General features: G+C 51.2%; 1 protein-coding gene across 1 annotated transcript; it reads left to right on the top strand.

Moving 5' to 3' along the window:
* Positions 1-5,141: 5,141 nt before the first annotated feature.
* On the top strand, positions 5,142-18,070 carry Trim63 (tripartite motif containing 63). The gene is made up of 9 exons (XM_048350563.1): positions 5,142-5,419; positions 6,840-7,012; positions 10,074-10,242; positions 10,900-10,995; positions 11,759-11,992; positions 12,944-12,966; positions 13,254-13,378; positions 15,398-15,469; positions 17,468-18,070. Exons 1-9 carry the CDS (start codon positions 5,261-5,263, stop codon positions 17,476-17,478), a joined length of 1,062 nt encoding a protein of 353 aa, XP_048206520.1. The 5' UTR covers positions 5,142-5,260; the 3' UTR covers positions 17,479-18,070.

The raw sequence follows: 18,070 nt of genomic DNA, 5'->3' as shown, positions 1-18,070 counted from the left end.
GGCTAGCCTTTGAGAGGGAACTGAGAGGCAGGTCCTGGAACCCAGCCTGTGTTGCACTTTTGAGGGCAGAAGCCAAAAGGTTGGGCCATTGAGACTGATTTTTCTAGCCTATGAGGCGTTTTGACTTGATAGAGTAGTCTGGTAAGGACACAGGAGTCCAATAAAGATGTAGAGGGGGGGTGTCCATAAGGACGTAGACAGGGGGTCTGCAAGGATGTAGACAGGGTGTCTGCAAGGACGTAGATGAGGGGTCCACAAAGACGTAGAGTGCAGTGTTCAATTCAGGCATCCCTGAAATGAGAACAGACTGGCCAAAATGCAGAAGAGGGTCCCTCTAACGTGGTCTGACAGAGGACCTGTAGATGGGAGTCACTCACCAGACCATAAGTAGAGAGGAGATGGTGCGGTGGATGCATAGCCAGCAATGGTAAAGGCGAGAAGTCCAAGGTGAGGTTCCTCTGGCTTTTAGTAGTTTGGTTTGAGAAAGGGTGGTCAAGGAGGTGGATTAACCCTCAGAAAGAAAAGAGGGAGGAGAGGATCCAGTGACTCTTGACTGTCCCCTCCTGGGTCACGGCACCAGATGTAAGGTTGGGTTGGATGTGATCTCAGAGAAGGGGGAGGTAACTGCCAGTTGCCTAGGTAACACAGATACAGGGAACAGACTTAAACAGGTGGGGGGGCCATCTGCATGGAGCCCACCCAGGTGGACCTTATGTATGTATATTATTTTATATAAAAATGAAGAGGTGCTTAGGCATTGCACCTTTGTGGTTCTCTCACAAGAGTATCCTTTTTTGGTCTTACTATATGTGAGTCCAATTTAAATTTTTAAAAAGATTTGGCTGGGCACCGTGGCTTACACCTGTAATCTTAGTGACTCATGAGGCTGAGGTCTGCGGATGGCTGTTCAAAGTCAGCCAAGGCAGGAAAGTTAGTGAGATAGTTATTTCCAGTGAAGCACCAAAAAACCGTAAGTGGATCTGTGGCTCAAGTAGTAGAGCACTAGTTTTGAGCCGAGATGCTTAGGATCAGTGCTCTGGCCAAGTTCAAACCCCAAGACCAAAACATACACAAGAGAAAACAGTGGCTAAGTGCAATGGACTATTATCCTCGCTATTCCAGAGGCAGAGGTGGTTCTCAAGCCAGGCAAAAGTTTTCAAGACTCAATTTCAACACTCCCCCCCCCCCCACCAAAAAAAAGAAGGCTAGTTGTGGCAATGTTAACTTGTCATCCCACCAGCTCAGGAAGTGTACACAGAAAGATGCAGGTCCAGGTTGGCTCAGGCATAAACACAAGACCCTATCTGAAAAATAAATCAAAGCAGAAAGGGCTGGAAGAACTACTCGTGTCAAAGCACAGTGCACAGGCCCTGAGTTCAAATCTCATGACCACCAAAATAATACATGTATTATTATAGGACAAGTGTGGTGGTTCATAACTTTAATCCCAGCATTTGGGAGGCTGAGGTAAGAGGATTGAGAGTTTAAGGCCAGCCTTGGACACTAGCAAGATCAGTCTCAAAAAAAAAAAAAAAAAAGAATGTAGCATAGTAAGTATTTCTATTTCCCCTTGATTTCCAGGACCAGATCATTCTCCCTGATGCCTTGCTGGCCCTCCACCCAAGTCCGAATCCCTGTTTTTTTGTTTTGTTTTGTTTTTTTCCTCTGCCAGTCCTGGGGCTTGGACTCAGGGCCTAAGCACTGTTCCTGGCTTCTTTTTGCTCAAAGCTAGCACTCCACCACTTGAGCCACAGCGCCACTTCTGGCTTTTTCTGCTTATGTGGTGCTGAGGAATGGAACCCAGGGCTTGATGCATGCAAGTGAGCACTCTACCACTAGGCTACATTCCCAGCCGGTCCCCTCAGTTTTGATAGCGACTTCCTTGAGTAGCACAGAGCTGGGAGCTGTGCCTAATGTAAAGCCTGTCTCTGAGCTGGGTGACTTCCCATAAGTTATTTACCCTCTCTGAAACTCCTATTCTTCATGTGTACAGATCAAAGTCATAATACCCAGCCAGCCCAGGCAGGAAAGTCTGTGAGACTTTTATTTCCAATTAGCCAGCAAAACAACAACAACAACATTAACAAAAACAAAAACAGGAAATGGAGATGTGGCTCCAGTGGTAGAGTGTTATCCTTGAACAAAAAAGCTCAGGGACAGCTCCCAGGCCCAGAGATCAAGCCCCATAACCAAGAAAAAAAATCAGGGTAATAAGGTTGAGGAATAAATAAGGTTGATATACTGAAGTTGGGTTTGATTACATGAGATTATTAGACTGTTCTCTCTACTTTTATGTGCTCCAAATGTTCATTAATAAATAGTAAAAATAAATCACTGAAGGGAAGGAGACAGCAGTGCAGAGCTCTGAGCCTAGACATGAGCTGGTATTTCATGCTTGTCTCTTCACCTGCCTGTCCCATAGCTTTGTAAGGCCTGACGATGCTGCTGCCTTGGAATTTTCTGGTTATAATTCTGCCTCTGTCTCTCACTGCTGGTGAAGAGGGGCCAAATGAGTCACCTTCTCTGAGCCTCTGCAGATCACCGGCAAAGCAGGAAGGTCAACCTCCCTGGCCTTACTGAATCACTGGGAGGCAGAATGACCGGAAGTACAGAAAGGGCTGAACACAATTTCCAGCATGCAATAAGCACTTCATAAATGCTTTAATGGGAGAGCACAGATTTGGGAATCAGGCTACCTTGGGCTTGAACCCTAGCTTGGCCCCGTGTGACTGCAGCTGATTAACTCTCTGAACCTTGTTTCCTCCTGGGGCACAAACAACACAGGCCAATCCTTCCCTTCCCCACAGGGTTGTGATGAGGATTAGGTGACAGGACGTGCTTGGATGCCTGGATCGGCCCACGTGGGAATTTCCCTGCCTCTCCCCCTGACTGGCAGCAGCGCTGGCCCGGCCAAGGCCCTGGCTGGAGCCCGTCCCACTGTCCATCTGCTTGGCGTCTGCACCTGGACGGCCCAGGGTGGCTGGAGAAAGTCAACAGCTCTGTGAAGGCTCCTCACAGCTGACAGATCTGTTCAGGAAAACAGCAGCAAGGCCCTAGGGCCCCACAGCCCTTCCACCTTCTCTGGGTACTTCCGGCTGTGTCCCACTGTCCCATCTGGAAGCCACTCTACCTACCACACGGGCCACCTTCCCTGCCCCAGCTTCCATGGTGACTTTGGTGCTCTCTCTCTCATGTTGGTACTGAAGATTGAATTCAGGGCCTGGTTGCTGTCATTTAGTTCTTTCACTCAAGGCTGGTGCTTGGCCACTTGAGCCACAGCTTCACTTCTGGCGTTTTGTTGGTTAATTGGAGATCAGAGTCTCATGGGCTTTGCTACCTGGACTTTTCAAATGGTCATCTTCAGACTTAACTTTCTTTTTTTTTTTTTTTTTGCCAGTCCTGGGCCTTGGACTCAGGGCCTGAGCACTGTCCCTGGCTTCCTTTTGCTCAAGGCTAGCACTCTGCCACTTGAGCCACAGCACCACTTCTGGCTGTTTTCTGTATATGTGGTGCTGGGGAATCGAACCCAGGGCCTCATGTATATGAGGCAAGCTCTCTTGCCATTAGGCCATATGCCCCAGACTTAACTTTCTGAATAGCTAGGATTACAGGCATCGGACATTGGCATCTAGCTTGAACTCAGGGCCTGGGTTCTGACTCTGGGTTCTGGCTCTACCACTTGAACCACAGTTCCACTTCCAGCTTTTATTTTTGCTGGTTAACTGGAAATAAGAGTCTCTGGATTTGTCTGCCCCGGCTGGCTTCAAACTATGCCCGGGGGGGACTCACTGGGGCTGTCATCGGTTCTTCGTTGAGGTCCTGCACATTCCTATTGTATGTCCCTCGGTCACATAAGTACTGTTCCTAGTCTTAGACCTAGCCCAAGGTCCCTGCACCAAATCCTATTTCACACCCATCAGAGCTGGGTATAGTGGCACTAGAGAGAGAGAGAGAGAGAGAGAGAGAGAGAGAAAGAGAGAAAGAAGACTCAGATTCTGAGGCCAGGATGGAATATGTAACAAGACCCTGTCTCAAAAAACCAGACCAATAAGCTGGGTGTGGTGGCTCATACCTGTAATCCTAGCTACTCAGGAGGTGGTTCAAAGCCAGCCCAGGCAGCAAAGTCTGTGAGACTTATCTCAAAAAAACTACTCAGAAAAAGCCAGAAGTGGCGCTGTGGCTCAAATGGGAGAGCGCTAGTCTTGAGCAAAAGGAGCTCAGGGACAGTGACCAGGCCCAGAGCTCCAGGACCAACAAAAACAAAACAAACACACACAACAACAGAACAAAACAACAACCAAACAAAATGTAAAAAAAAAAAAAAACCCAGCCATCAGATTTGCTTTAACGACTTCTATCTGCCAATATGGAAGGTATCCTAAAAAAATTTTTTTTGTATTTGTGCAGAGAAGCAAAGGGAGGCTCTGGTAAGCCCTGTGTCTGGGCAGGGTATTGTGGTACCCCCTGGACTGTGTGATTCGCAGGGTAGGAGAAGAGGCCTGCCACCTTGGTGCCTGCTTGCTGACTGAGTGAGACTCTTGACTTTGCCACTTCCTTTTCAAGGGACGTCAAACAAGGTCTTTTCCTGGTCAGGACTATTTGAAGATTTAGTGAAGGAGCGACCCTTTCAGCCAATAAACCCTGCTTGGGATAAGGTCTTCAATGTCTCCAGCAGAATGCTGGGCTAAGGTCTGAGACAAGAGGAATAGAGACAGAGAGAGGTGCTGCTCGGACCCCTCCCTTAGAGCATCCCAAGACTCTGGAGGAAGCAGGGAAACTGATTGAGGTCTCTGGGACGCCCTGGTTATTAACCTCTTAAGTCCTGGTGATCCATGCTGGGGTCTCATCTAAACTCCCAGCCTGACCAAGGGGTGACCAACTTCCACAGGAAACTCTGGGTCCCCAGCCCTCCCCAACACCTGCCCCGAACAGGATGTTCTTGTTTACTACGACCCCCATCACAGGGGAACAGCGATTGCTCATCCTTGCATGTGATTTGAGAGGTCTTTCAGGCCTGGAGGAAACTCAAGCTCCGCCAGCAGCCTGGCACCGGAATGCTCAGCTGGTCCCCTCCCGGGGCTCATGTGACCGAGGGCCAACTATAAATATCCGAGGGGCCTCAGACCCAGGCAGAATTCGAGCGTCAGGAGGACAGGGCAAAGAGGATCGGAGTGGGTGTTTGGGGACAAAGACAAGACCTTCCACTCCAGCTCTGCTCAGCTCAAGGCTGGTGGAAGAGGCAGCAGCAGGTTCCGGCCATATGGATTACAAGTCCGGCCTGATCCCCGATGGGAACCCCATGGAGAACCTGGAGAAGCAGCTGATCTGCCCTATCTGCCTGGAGATGTTTACCAAGCCCGTGGTCATCCTGCCCTGCCAGCACAACCTCTGCCGGAAGTGTGCCAATGACATCTTCCAGGTGGGTGCTGGGCAAAGGACTGGGTCCTGGGGTCCCGGGAGACTTCTTGGCTTCTCCTCCCTCTTAGTGTGCAACCCTTCCAGCCATCTGCTCCAGAGTGAGGCCCTGCGGAGCACGCTGGACTGCTCTGGGGGGTGGCGTGGGGAGGGGCTTGTGGCTGTCCTAGGCCTTCTCTATGACGCATGACACCCCAACCCCACCCACAGCTCTCTGCCCTGCCCTGCCGGCTTGCTGGGGACTCTTCAGTCAAGAGTCAAATGCCTGGAGTGATAAGAGGGGGAGGAAGGCTGAGAGGAGACAGAAAACAGACCCTGGGGCCAAGATGGTGGCAGGGGGCCCAGAGCTTTGGCAAGGGGGGTGGGGAGAGCAATGGGTAGTTAAGGTGGCTGTTTGCTGTGATATGGGGACCGGAAGGAGCCTCTATCTCCCTAAATGAGGAAGGGGGTCAGACGTGCTGGCCAGGAGGCAGGAATCAAGGTGCCCAGAGCACTACACAAAATGCTCTTCCACCATGTCATCTGAAAGGTGGCAGATTTAGGAGCTGCCTCTAATTATAACACCCACAGCCCCGTGGACACCGGGAGGTGTAGCGAGATAAGGTTGCTTTTCCCAAGTCACTTGGCAATTGAGTGTGACTTGAACCCAGGTCTGCTGACGCCAGAAACTATCGATTGCTTAGTTGCTTCTCATTTGTGCTCTCTCTGTCTTTGTCTCTGTCTCCCTATATTATATATAATGTAATATCATATTGTATATAGATATATAGATATAGGGGCTGGGAATATGGCCTAGTGGTAGAGTGCTTGCCTCGTATACATAAAGCCCTGGGTTCGATTCCTCAGCACCACATATATAGAAAAAAAAAGCCGGAAGTGGCGCTGTAGCTCAAGAGGTAGAGTGCTAGCCTTGAGCAAAAAGAAGCCAGGGACAGTGCTCAGGCGCTAAGTCCACGCCCCAGGACTGGCAACAAAAACAAATAAATAAAAATACAGATATATAGATATAGTGTGTGTGTGTGTGTGTGTGTGTGTGTGTGTACACCCACAAGCGCGTTATTCTGGGGCTTGAACTCAGGGCCTGGGTGCTGTCCCTGCGTTTTTCCCCCTCAAAGCTGGCACTCTACCACTGCAGCCATCTGTCCACTATGGCTTCTTGCTGTTTAATTAGAGGTAAGTGTCTCACAGACTTTCCTGCTTGGGCTAGCTTTGAACCTGGATCTTCCACTCTCCACTTCCTGAGTAGCCAGGGTTGCTGGCGTGGGTCTCCAGGCCTGTCTTGCTCTGTGTGCCTGAGTGGACCGGGGAGCCCGGGTCCTTTGGTTTGGCAGGGGCAGCCGGGGTGAGCAGAGAAAGGAGAAGGTTAGAAAGGAACGAGAAGGAGCAGGGCGCACAGGCCTCACCTCTGCCCTGGCTGCCTGCAGGCTGCCAATCCCTACTGGACCAACCGGGGCGGCTCGGTGTCCATGTCTGGAGGCCGTTTCCGCTGCCCCTCGTGCCGCCACGAGGTGATCATGGACCGCCACGGGGTGTACGGCCTGCAGAGGAACCTGCTGGTGGAGAACATCATCGACATCTACAAGCAGGAGTGCTCCAGGTGAGGAGAGTGCGGCAGCGCAGAGCCGCCCGCCCCAGCCATCGCCCTCACCCGGGCTCCTTCCACCTCCTCGCCTGCCAGGGGACGGTGGGCTGTGAGGGGGAGAGGCCTGAGGCAGAGAAGGCACCAGGGAGGACGCGAGCGGGCCGTCCGTAACGACCATGAGAACTCTCAGGGCACCATGCTGGCCACTGTCAACTGCGCACCTTGGTGCTTCAGTGCAGTCCTATGCATCGGGAGGAACTTTGACTCTCCCCATTCTCCAGATGGGGAAACTGAGGCGCGACCCAGTTTCCCAACTGAGAAGCAGGAGATCTAAAACCTCCGACCCAGAGCTGGGGGCGTGGCTCTGCAAGTGCAGGGCCCTCAGTTCAAAACCTCCAAAGCAAGTCAGGACAGCCCTACAGGACTCCCAGACTGCTCACCTCACGGCCCTTATGAGCCCAAACCCCTGCCAAGCACCTGGAGGCAGGCAGCCTTGTGCCCCAGAGAGGGAGACAGAGCAGGTCTAGCGAATGAAAGCCTTGGGGGAGGGGGCGGGGAAGGGCTCTTCTACTATTGTTACTAATGCATTGCAGGGCCTTGAGGCAAGCCTTCGAGGCTTCATTCTGCAAAAGGGGCCGGCAGTAAGATTTGTCACTATGAAGGTCAAGTAGGGAATTGATGGGAAACGCGGAAAATATTCAAAAAAATTCACTGAGCAACTACTGTGTGTTAGCACTGTACTCAGCCATCTACTTTCCTTTTTTCTTTTTCTTCTTTTTCTTGCCAGTCCTGGGGCGTGAACTAAGGGCCTGGGCACTGTCCCTGGCTTCTCTTTGCTCAAGGCTAGCACTCTGCCACTTGAGCCACAGTGCCACTTCTGGCCATTTTCTGTATATGTGGTGCTGGGGAATCGAACCCAGGGCCTCATGTGTATGAGGCAAGCACTCTTGCCACTAGGCCATATCCCCAGCCTGCCATCTACTTTTCATGGTCATTCTCTAAGGCATTCTTTCTTTTCTTTCCTTTTTTCTTTTTTTGGTGCTGGTACTAGGGCTTAAACTCAAGGCCTTGAGCTCTTGCTTAGCTTTTTGTTGTTGTTCTTGTTGTTGTTCTCCCACTTGAGCTCCTCCTCCTCCTCCTCCTCCTCCTCTTCCTCCTCCTCCCTTTTGGTAGTTAATTGGAGATAAGAGTCTTACTAAGTTTCCTGCAGGGGCTAGTTTTAAACCTCAAATCTCAAGATCTCAGCCTCCTGAGTAGCTAACACTACAGGCATGAGCCTCCAGCTCCCAGCTCTACAAGGCATTTTTTTTTTTTTTTTTTGCCAGTCCTGAGGCTTGAACTTAGGGCCTGGGTGCTGTCCTTGAGCTCTTTTGCTCAACGCTAGTGCTCTACCACTTTGAGCCGCAGCACCACTTTCAGTTTTCTGATGGTTCATTGGAGATAAGAGTCTCACAGACTTTTCCACCCAGGCTGGCTTTGAACCTCAGTCCTCACGTCTCAGTCTCCTGAGTAGCTAGGATTACCGGCATGAGCCACTGGTGCCCAGCAACCCTTAAGATCTTGCTTGACCTCTGCACTCCTGCCTTTCCTGATCCCGGAGACAGAGGAGGCACGGCGTAAGGACCCTGGGCTCAAAGATGCGAGAGGACGAGCTAGACGGCTCGGGGCTTATTTCAGAGCTGGTGGGGACAGCAGAGTCTGGGGTGTGACCAGCTAAACAAGGCCGTTGGGTGGGGAAATGTTGACACTGATGAGCCACAGTCACCTTGTGACATTTGTGAGATGCCTGAGACATTAAGAGCTGGAGATCAGAGGAGATCAGAGGCGGTGTAGACTTATCGCTCTCACCCATATGACTGTGTGTTTTCACTGGAGAGATGAGGAGATCCAGACTCAAAAACTGGAGTCTAGGTGGGGAACTAACCAAGCTCCGTGCTGGGAGGGAACAGATCAAAGGGAAAGAGGTGTTCTAACCCTGCGTTACAGAAGGAAGACACAGAGATTCTGGGTTTCTGACCCCAGAACCTTTGGGTATAGGGACTCAAGACTTGTGTTGGGTTAGTGAGTGGCCTTGGTCGTCACATGCTATCCTGGGGACACCTTCAGGGTGTGTTAATTAAGAAAAAAAATGAAGCAAGGTTTCTCCTTGAAGCCCATACTCATGGTCCTCCTGTTTCAGCCTAAGTGCTGAGATTACAGGCATGTCCCACCACCCTTGGCTCTGAGTTGTGTTTGCCAATGTATTCTTTCTACCTGAACTTAACTACTGCCTCTTCTGTGCCAGGCACTGTACACTGTCGACTTAGGGATGAAGAAAACAGTCAGGTTTCTCTGCCTGAATGGAGGATACAGTCTGGTAGATTAAATATAGAATTCTATGAGGCCATCCGTATAAATTGCTTAGCTCAGAGCCCAGCTGCGATAACCAAGTGCTATGGTGACTATAATTAGAGCAAAAGAGTTCCAGTCTTTGCTGTCGGCCTTGCTGGGTGACCTTGGGCAAGTCCATTCACTTCCTGGGGCCCCCCATTCTCTGTCAGAGACCTTTCACTTCCTGCCGCCCCCCCCCCCCATTCTCTGAGACCTCTCTAGGTCTGACTCCCTGGAATTCTATGACTTTCCCCACGTCCTTCCTGCTGGCTGACTCAGGCCAACTCCAGCCTGAGTCCTAGGATGTGGGTGACAGGTTGAGTGTTATTGGCTTCCCTGGTCCTGGGTCCTCAGAAGATGAAAGGCAAAAAGCTTAAGCCAGATACTGGTGGTTGTGTCAGAAATCCCAGCTACTCAAGAGGCTGAGACCTGGAGTGTTAGGGTTTGTTCAAAGCCAGCTCAGGCAGAAAAGCTGGAGACATCATCTCCACTTAACCAGCAAAATGCTGGACTGGAGACATGGCCTCAGTGGTAGAGCACCAGACATGAACAAACAAACCAAAAAAATATACAGGAACACACATACACTTACAAAAGCCAAGGTTTGGGAGCTCAGGGTATGAGTCTGGGTGGCTTCTTGTGACTGGAGCTGGGGATGGAGACAAGGATTCAGGACACCCTGACTTGTGACTCTTCCGCCCCTCAGCCGGCCCCTGCAGAAGGGCAGCCACCCGATGTGCAAGGAGCATGAAGATGAGAAAATCAACATCTACTGCCTCACGTGCGAGATGCCCACGTGCTCCATGTGCAAGGTGTTCGGGGCCCACCAGGCCTGTGAGGTGGCCCCGCTGCAGAGCGTCTTCCAGGGACAGAAGGTACTGGCTTCCGCCACTTCTGTCCCCAGATGATTCCAGAGGTGGATTTGATCTTTGTAGATGTGCTGAGCAGGCTTTTCAGGAATAGTCCCTCTGGAGGGACTTCCAGGCCGCAGGGACCGTGGCTCTGAGCTCATGGGTTATATATATATACTTCAAGCCACTTGAGAACACCTAGGCGTGGCCACAGGGGAGAGACCAGACCCCAGGGCCAGGCCATCGGGCCCTCTCAGGTCATGGCTCCTCCATCTTGCTTATTTAGACCCCAGAATATCCCCCCACCCCCCACCTCTCATCTGTCCCAGCCTCCCTGGCCCCCGAGAACCCCATCATCCAGTCCCTGTCGTCCCTTTTTCTGTGCTCTTTCTTCTTCCTCTCCACTCATCTCTTAGTCTCTCTTTTCTAGACCTTTCCAGCTCTTTAATTCTCTGCCAATACCTTGCTGTATGTTAGGGGAAGTTCAGTTTCCATCTCTGGACCTCATCTGTCAATTAAGGGATGCAGTGTCTCTGTGATATTCTCTGCCCTAGACTTGCACAGTGCCCTAGAACGAAGGGCCACTCTCCTACCACAGACTCTTCCTCGCAGGGGGCGGGGGGGGGGGGGTTCCACGCTGTGGCCACGCCCCAGCCCTGAGTCTGTTTCTGTCTCTGCTAGACTGAACTGAGCAACTGTATCTCCATGCTGGTGGCAGGGAACGATCGAGCCCAGACGATCATCACTCAGCTGGAGGACTCCTGTCGGGTGACCAAGGTGAGGAGAGAGAGGTCCCTCCCCCCATGCAGTTGGTCCCTGGGAAAGAGGTTGACCCCAAACGCTGGGGCTCTGAGCCTGGGGTGGCTGACGGGGATGAGGGGGGAGGAGTGAAGCCACCCACCCACTCACTCAGAAAATACCTCTTGAGCACCGCGGTGGCAGGCGCTGGGCACAGGGCTGACCTGTCCCCCTGCTTGGGGAGTGTCCTGCCCACAGTTCCCAGAATCTATTCAGCGCCAACTGTTTCCAGAATGCTGTTCCCTCCCATGTTGTAGACTGCGACGTCTCAAACTCGAAAAGCATTCCTTCCGGTCACCCTGCAGCCTTCAGGATTCATTCAGTAGATCTGGAAGGAAGCATGCAATTTTAGGGATTTCTTCTCTTATTTTGTCGGACATGACGCTTTCTGGGGCTTGAACTCAGGGCCTGCGCGCTGTCACTGGGCTTTTTTTTTTTTTTTTTTTTTGCTCAAGGCTAGCACCCTACCACTTGAGCCACACTTCTGGCTTTTTTAAAGTGCTTAATTGGAGCTAAAGGTCTCACAGACTTTCCTACCCAGGCTGGCTTGGAACCTCGATCCTCAGATCTCAGCCTTCTAAGTCGCTAGGATTACAGGCCACTGGTGCCTAGCTTTACATTCTTTAAGATGGGGATGTTGTGGGCTGACTTCCCACTTTCCGTGGCTGGCTGTGGGGCACACCTGCTTTGAGGAGGTAGGACTCCCCGCCCCAGGAGGTGACTGCAGGGTTTCCGTCCTCAGGAGAATAGCCACCAGGTAAAGGAAGAGCTGAGCCAGAAGTTTGATGCCCTGTATGCCATCCTGGATGAGAAGAAGAGCGAGTTGCTGCAGCGGATCACACAGGAGCAGGAGGAGAAGCTCAGCTTCATCGAGGCCCTGATCCAGCAGTACCGGGAGCAGCTGGACAAGTCCACCAAGCTGGTGGAGACCGCCATCCAGTCCCTGGATGAGCCTGGTGGGGCCACCTTCCTCCTGGTGAGCAGAGCTCGGAGCGTCTGGGCTGGGTTGGGTTGTGATCTTCCACTGACCACCCTGCGTGGCCTCTTGGTCAAGCCATTGAAACCTTGGCATGCCTCAGTTTCTCACCTAGGATATGGGCAGACGGTGAGCCTTGCCTTCTTATTACAGGTTTTATAATGATAGAGTAAGTGGATGTTTATGAAATAGCTTTGGGGCAGAGGAAATAATAACATACAGCCCTGCCATAGGAAAACTTGCTGGGGGTGACAGAAAAGGCGCCACCCTAAGACTTCAAAGTTGAATTAACTCAACATATCTTTAGCTGGGTGCTGGTGGCTCTTGCTTGTAATCCTAGCTACTCAGGAGGCTGAGATCTGAGGATCACAGTTCAAAGCCAGCCTGGGCAGGAAAATCCTTGAGACTCTTATCTCCAATTAAGTATACACACACACACACACACACACACACACACACACACACACACACACACCTGAAAATGAAGCTGTGGCTCAAGTGGCAGAGCACTAGCCTTGAGCAAAAAAAAACAAAAACAGAAAACTCAGGGATCGTGCCCAAGCCCTGAGTTCAAGTCCAGAACTGGCACAAAAAAATGTATCCCTAGCTTCTCCCTTGGGCCAGGCTCTATTCCAAGTGGGGGTGGGGTGACAAGGCTGAGGGCTTCGCAGCCCCTGGGCTTTAGTGGTGTTTGGATGGAGACCTTGAGAGCCCAGACTGCCTGCCAGGATTACAGGGGATCACACGGGGCCCTAGGGGCCAATGGAGATCTGTGCAGACCACGGACAGAGGGAGAAAGAGCCAAGTTCTCTGGAGAGGGGATCATGCCTGGGCTAAGGACTGGCACCCATGGGCACCTGCAACACCCAGGCCATGTTTTTTGTGTATGTTTGGGGGTCACTCCCTTCTGTAGCCCTCACCTCTTCTTCTTTTTCCCCCCGCTTCTCACAGAGTGCCAAGCCGCTCATCAAAAGGTCAGTGTCCACCCAGGGGCTGTGACCTGAGCCCCCCCACCCCCACCCCCTGCTCCTCTGGGCCTCTGACCTCCACCCAGTGGGACCCTGTGCATTAGATCTGTGGGAGGGGTTCACCAGGCTGTCTTCCCTGACCTTTGATGGCTTGTTTTGTGGGACCATCCGCTCTGTTGGGGGCTGGAAAGGAAATACTGCTCCCCCCCTCAGGGGCCTCCCCACCGTTCAAGGCAGGGTGGGAACCTGGCACAGGCGCTCCATGGTCTCAGCCGGCCCCTCTCCTCCCGCAGCATCGTGGAGGCTTCCAAGGGCTGCCAGCTGGGGAAGACAGAGCAGGGCTTTGAGAACATGGACTACTTCACGGTGGACTTAGAGCACATCGCCGAAGCCCTGCGGGCCATCGACTTTGGGACAGGTAAAGGAGGTGGTGATGTCTCTGCCGGCCGGCCTGTGTCCTTTCCGCCGCACCCTGATGGCAAGTGGAGCCCTAGCAAAGACTCCCCAGCTCCCAAGCCAAACACCACACCAACTTGGAAGCAAGCCCAGAGTTTAGCCCAGGGCCTGGTGCATAAATATTGCTCAATAAATTATGTATTGATTCAGAGATTATGGCATCTGGAATCAGCCAGATCTGAGTTCAAATTGGCATCCTGCCTTGTGTGTGTTATCTATGTGACTTTTGGCAACCTCCTGGCCTCTCCTCTCTCCCCCCATCCTCTCCTCCCCTCCCCTCCCCTTTTCTCCCCTCCCCTCCCCTCTCCTCCCCTCTTTTTCTCTTCTCTTTCCTTTCATCCCTTCTCCTTTCCTTCTCCATCTCTTCCTTTTTCCTCCCATCTCCTTCCCTCCTCTGTCTCCCTTCCTTTGTCTTCCTCTCTTCCTTCCTTCTTTTGTGCGCAGGTCCTAGGGCTTGAACTGAGGGCCTAGGTGCTGTTCCCGAGTCTTGTCGTGATTCCCCCTCCCCCTCCCCACCTTGAGCCACAGCTCTGCATCCAGCTTTTTGGTAGCAAATTGGAAATAAGAGTCTCACAGAGTTTCCTCCCCGAGGATGGTTTCGAACTGTAAGCTTCTTGTGTAGCTAGAATTATAGTTGTGAACTGCCTGGCTTGAGCTTTATTTTTCTAACTTCGAAATAGGGAGGTATAGGGGAAGAGATCGTGAATTCAAGGGCAGCCTGAGCTATTTAGTTAGTTTCAGGTTAGCCTGTGCTATATAGTACAATGTGTTGTGTTACAGATGTTCAGGAATGGGTCCTCCTGTGTGAATGTAACATTGTGAAGGCCTACCCTTCCACACCTCCCTTCCACACCTCCCAGAGCCTCAATTTCCCCAGAGGAAGAGGAAGTGGCGGTAGCTACCATAATTTATTGTACTTCCCATGTCCTGGGCACTAAGTCCTTGACTTAAAACATAAATTCTACCACTTAATGCAATTTTAAGAGAAAAGTTCTTTCATCAGTTCCACTTTGTAGTTGAGGAAAGTAAAGCTCAGTGAAGGCAAGTGGCTTCGTCAAGGCCACACAGCTGATAATTGGCCCATGCAGGTCCCACTGAGGGCTGTCTATGTGTGACAGTGCATGTCCAGCACTAGCACACGCTTGGGCCACTTGATGTCCTCCGTGAATGCTGTCACGAGCAGTTATGGCGATCTTGAGTAAACAAAACCTTTGAGAGCCAGGCATTGGCTCATACCCTGTAACCCCAGATGACCAGGAGGCTGAGAACTGAGGATCATAGTTCCAAGCCAGATCTGGCAGTAAGTCTGTGAGAGTTAGTTCCAATGAACCAGCAAAAGGCTGAAAGTGAGGGTGTGGCTCAAATAGTAGAGCACTAGCCTTAAACAGAAAAAAGCCAAGGGGCTGGGGATATGGCCTAGTGGCAAGAGTGCTTGCCTCCTATACATGAGGCCCTGGGTTCAATTCCCCAGCACCACATATACAGAAAATGGCCAGAAGTGGCGCTGTGGCTCAAGTGGCAAAGTGCTAGCCTTGAGCAAAAAAAGAAGCCAGGGACAGTGCTCAGGCCCTGAGTTCAAGCCCCAGGACTGGCAAAAAAGAAAGAAAGAAAGAAAGAAAGAAAAAAGCCAAGTGAGAGTGTGAGGCCCTTAGTTGAAGCCCCAGTACACACACACACACACACACACACACACACACACACACACACACACACACACACACACACACAGCAGACACACATACAAGGAAAGAAAAAGAAAAGCCTACTGCTGTACTGCAGCAAGGTGGCGGAGCCGAGGGTCCTGGAGGCGGGGCCGAGGGTCCTGGAGGCGGGGCCCACCCCGAGTGTCCTGGGTCTCGGCTGTGTCTGGGTGCTGCGTTGGGCTTGAACGCGGAGACAAGGGTTTCCGGCACCTTGACTCAGGCCACGTAGCTGCTCTGAGAAGCTAGCCCTGTCCTAACACAATCGCTCTTTGTGACAGATGAGGAGGAGGAAGAGTTCATTGAAGATGAAGAGGAGCAGGAAGAGGAGGTATCCACAGAAGAGAAGGAAGGTAAGAAACCCACCCTCTGCCCTGTGACTTCCCGTCCTCCATTCCTCCCATAGCCACACAAGGAACTGGCTGGGCACAAAGTCCCAGGCTCTGCACTGGGGATGGCACTAGGTCATGGAGTTGCGATGACTTTTCTGCCCTTGCTGGCTTTGAACCATGATCCTCCAGATCTGGGTCTCTTGAGAATCTAGGATGACATCCAGCAAATACACACTCCCCCCGCCCCCAGTATGGGAGTTCGAACTCAAAGCCAGATTGTATTTTAAACCTTTAGAGAAAGAGAGAAAAAATTTACAATTAAAAAGCTATTTTTAAGCTGGTCACTGTGGCTCACACCTGTAATCCTCACTACTCAGGAGGATTGTGATTTAAGCTCAGCCAGGTGCCCCTCCCCCCCAAAAAAAAACCAACAACAAACCAACGTATGACCTCATCTCAACCAATACGGCTGGGCACCGTGGTACAGATCTGTCACCCCAGTTGTGTGAGAAGGGTAAATGGGAAGATGGAGACCCCGCCTAGTCCTGTCTCCCTCACCACCATCAAGCTTGCCTTCTGCATTCTCTTCTGGCCCCGGAAGGCATCTGAATTTTCCAGTCGGGCAGTGTCTGGTGGAGAGCTTGCAGCTTGTACCATGGATGGACAAGCTGTGTGATCTGCAGAAGTTCATGACTTCTCTGAACGTTGGGGGGTACTCACCTGTGCAGAGTCCTGATGAGCTTTGGTGGTGGAGAGTAAATGGGGTAGTTGTTTAGCACCAAGCATGTCTGCTAAACTAGCACATGTTTGTGAATGTTAGGAACTACATTAATCTTTTTAGCTCCAGAACTTGAACTCAGGGCCTTGTATTCTTGCTGGGCTTTCGTGCTCACAGCTGGCATTCTACCATGGGAGCGATGCCTTTATTCCTGGAACAAAATTCCATTCCCACTGAAAAAACAGTAGTCTAACCTCAAAGAGTTTTGTTTTTGTCCCTCAGCTCTTTTGCTCAAAGCAAGCACTCTACCCATTTGAGCCACAGCTCCAAGTGGTTAATTGGAGATAAGAGTCTCATAGAGACTTTTCTGCCCGTGCTGTCTTCAAAATGTGATTCTCAGATCTCAGCCTCCTGAGTAGCTAGGATTATAAGCGTGAGCCACCAGTGCCTGACTCTCAAAGAGTTTTTGTTTGTTTGTTTTTGCTTTTTGGTGCTGGTCCCAGGGCCTGATCCTGTCTCTGAGCTTTTCTGCTTGAGATTAGCACTCGACCACTGGAACCACAGCTCCACTTCTGAGTTTTTGGTGGTTAATTGGAGGTCAGAGTCTTATGGACTTTCCTGCCTGGGCTGGCTTTGAACCAAGATCCTCAGATCCTAGCCTCCTAAGTAGCTAGGGTTATTGGTGTGATTCACCTGCACCCAGCCAGCTTTGCTTTTTATTAACTCTTTTTTTTTTTTTGCCAGTCCTGGGGCTTGGACTCAGGGCCTGAGCACTGTCTCTGGCTTCTTTTTGCTCAAGGCTAGCACTCTGCCACTTGAGCCACAGCGCCACTTCTGGTAGTTTTCTACATATGTGGTGCTGGGGAATCGAACCCAGGGCTTCATGTATTCAAGGCAAGCACTCTTGCCACTAGGCCATATTCCCAGCCCTATTGACACTTTTTGGGACAGGCCTGGTCTGCCTATGTTAGGCTTCCTGTTATTGCTGTGTCCAGCTTTCCTTCATTAACATGGAGCAGGACTTGACACAGTACTTTCCACCTTAGTCTCCCATGTGACTTACACCCAGCTGTGCCTGCTTTTGTCGACCTTGAACTGTGATCTTTCTGTTCTTAGCCTTCTAAGTAGCTCAGGTTACAGGTGTGAGCCACTGGGATGGGATGGGATCTCTTTTGGTTTGGAAAGGAAGAGCCTAGGCAGAAAATGCAGTTGGGTGGTTCTGTTTGCCGCTGTAGTTTGGCAGGCCCTGGAGCCCCTTGAGTCTGTCTCACAAGGTACCTCTCTTCCTTTCTCTATTTCAGGACACCAGTAAGGAGCTGGATGAGTGAGAGACCTTCTGGATGCAGAGAGACTGGGAAGGGAGATGGGGGGCGGGGCCTGGCTGCCTGGGTGCCAGGCCCAGGGTGGGAGGGGTCAGAGCCCCCAGAGGGGCAATAGGGAGGTATGTCTTCTCTCTGCTCTGAGAGCAGAGACTAGAGTAGAACCCCCACCATTGTGGTGAGTAGCCACTGAAGCAGAATTGAAAATGTGCTTGAAACAATCACACAGGACACTTTTCTACCTTGGTGCAAAGTGAAATATTTTGTACGTTTTTAAAATGTGATATATATATATATATATTGTATATACTTGTATATGTATGCCAATTTGGTGCTTTTTGTAAAGAAACTTTTTGTACAATCACGCCTGGTCATTGTGTAACTATCGATGGTGGGAAAGAAAGGAAGGAAGGCAGGTTGATAGAGCCGCCCACTTCCTCTTCTCTGTGGGAGAGCTAGGTAGCCCTCCTTGGCCTAGAAAAGGACAATGTACTGTATTCCAGTGCCTGTGCCTGACAGAGGCAGGCGCTGATTGTGTGTTCTGTGTTGTTTTAATAAATGCACAATGCTCTCTTCCTGTTAAAA

The sequence above is a fragment of the Perognathus longimembris genome, chromosome 7 (genome assembly GCF_023159225.1).
Source record: "Perognathus longimembris pacificus isolate PPM17 chromosome 7, ASM2315922v1, whole genome shotgun sequence".
In the NCBI taxonomy this organism is placed as follows: Eukaryota; Metazoa; Chordata; class Mammalia; order Rodentia; family Heteromyidae; genus Perognathus; species Perognathus longimembris.
The sequence above is the reverse complement of the archived record's forward strand: the minus strand, read 5'-3'. Positions and strand labels throughout refer to the sequence as shown.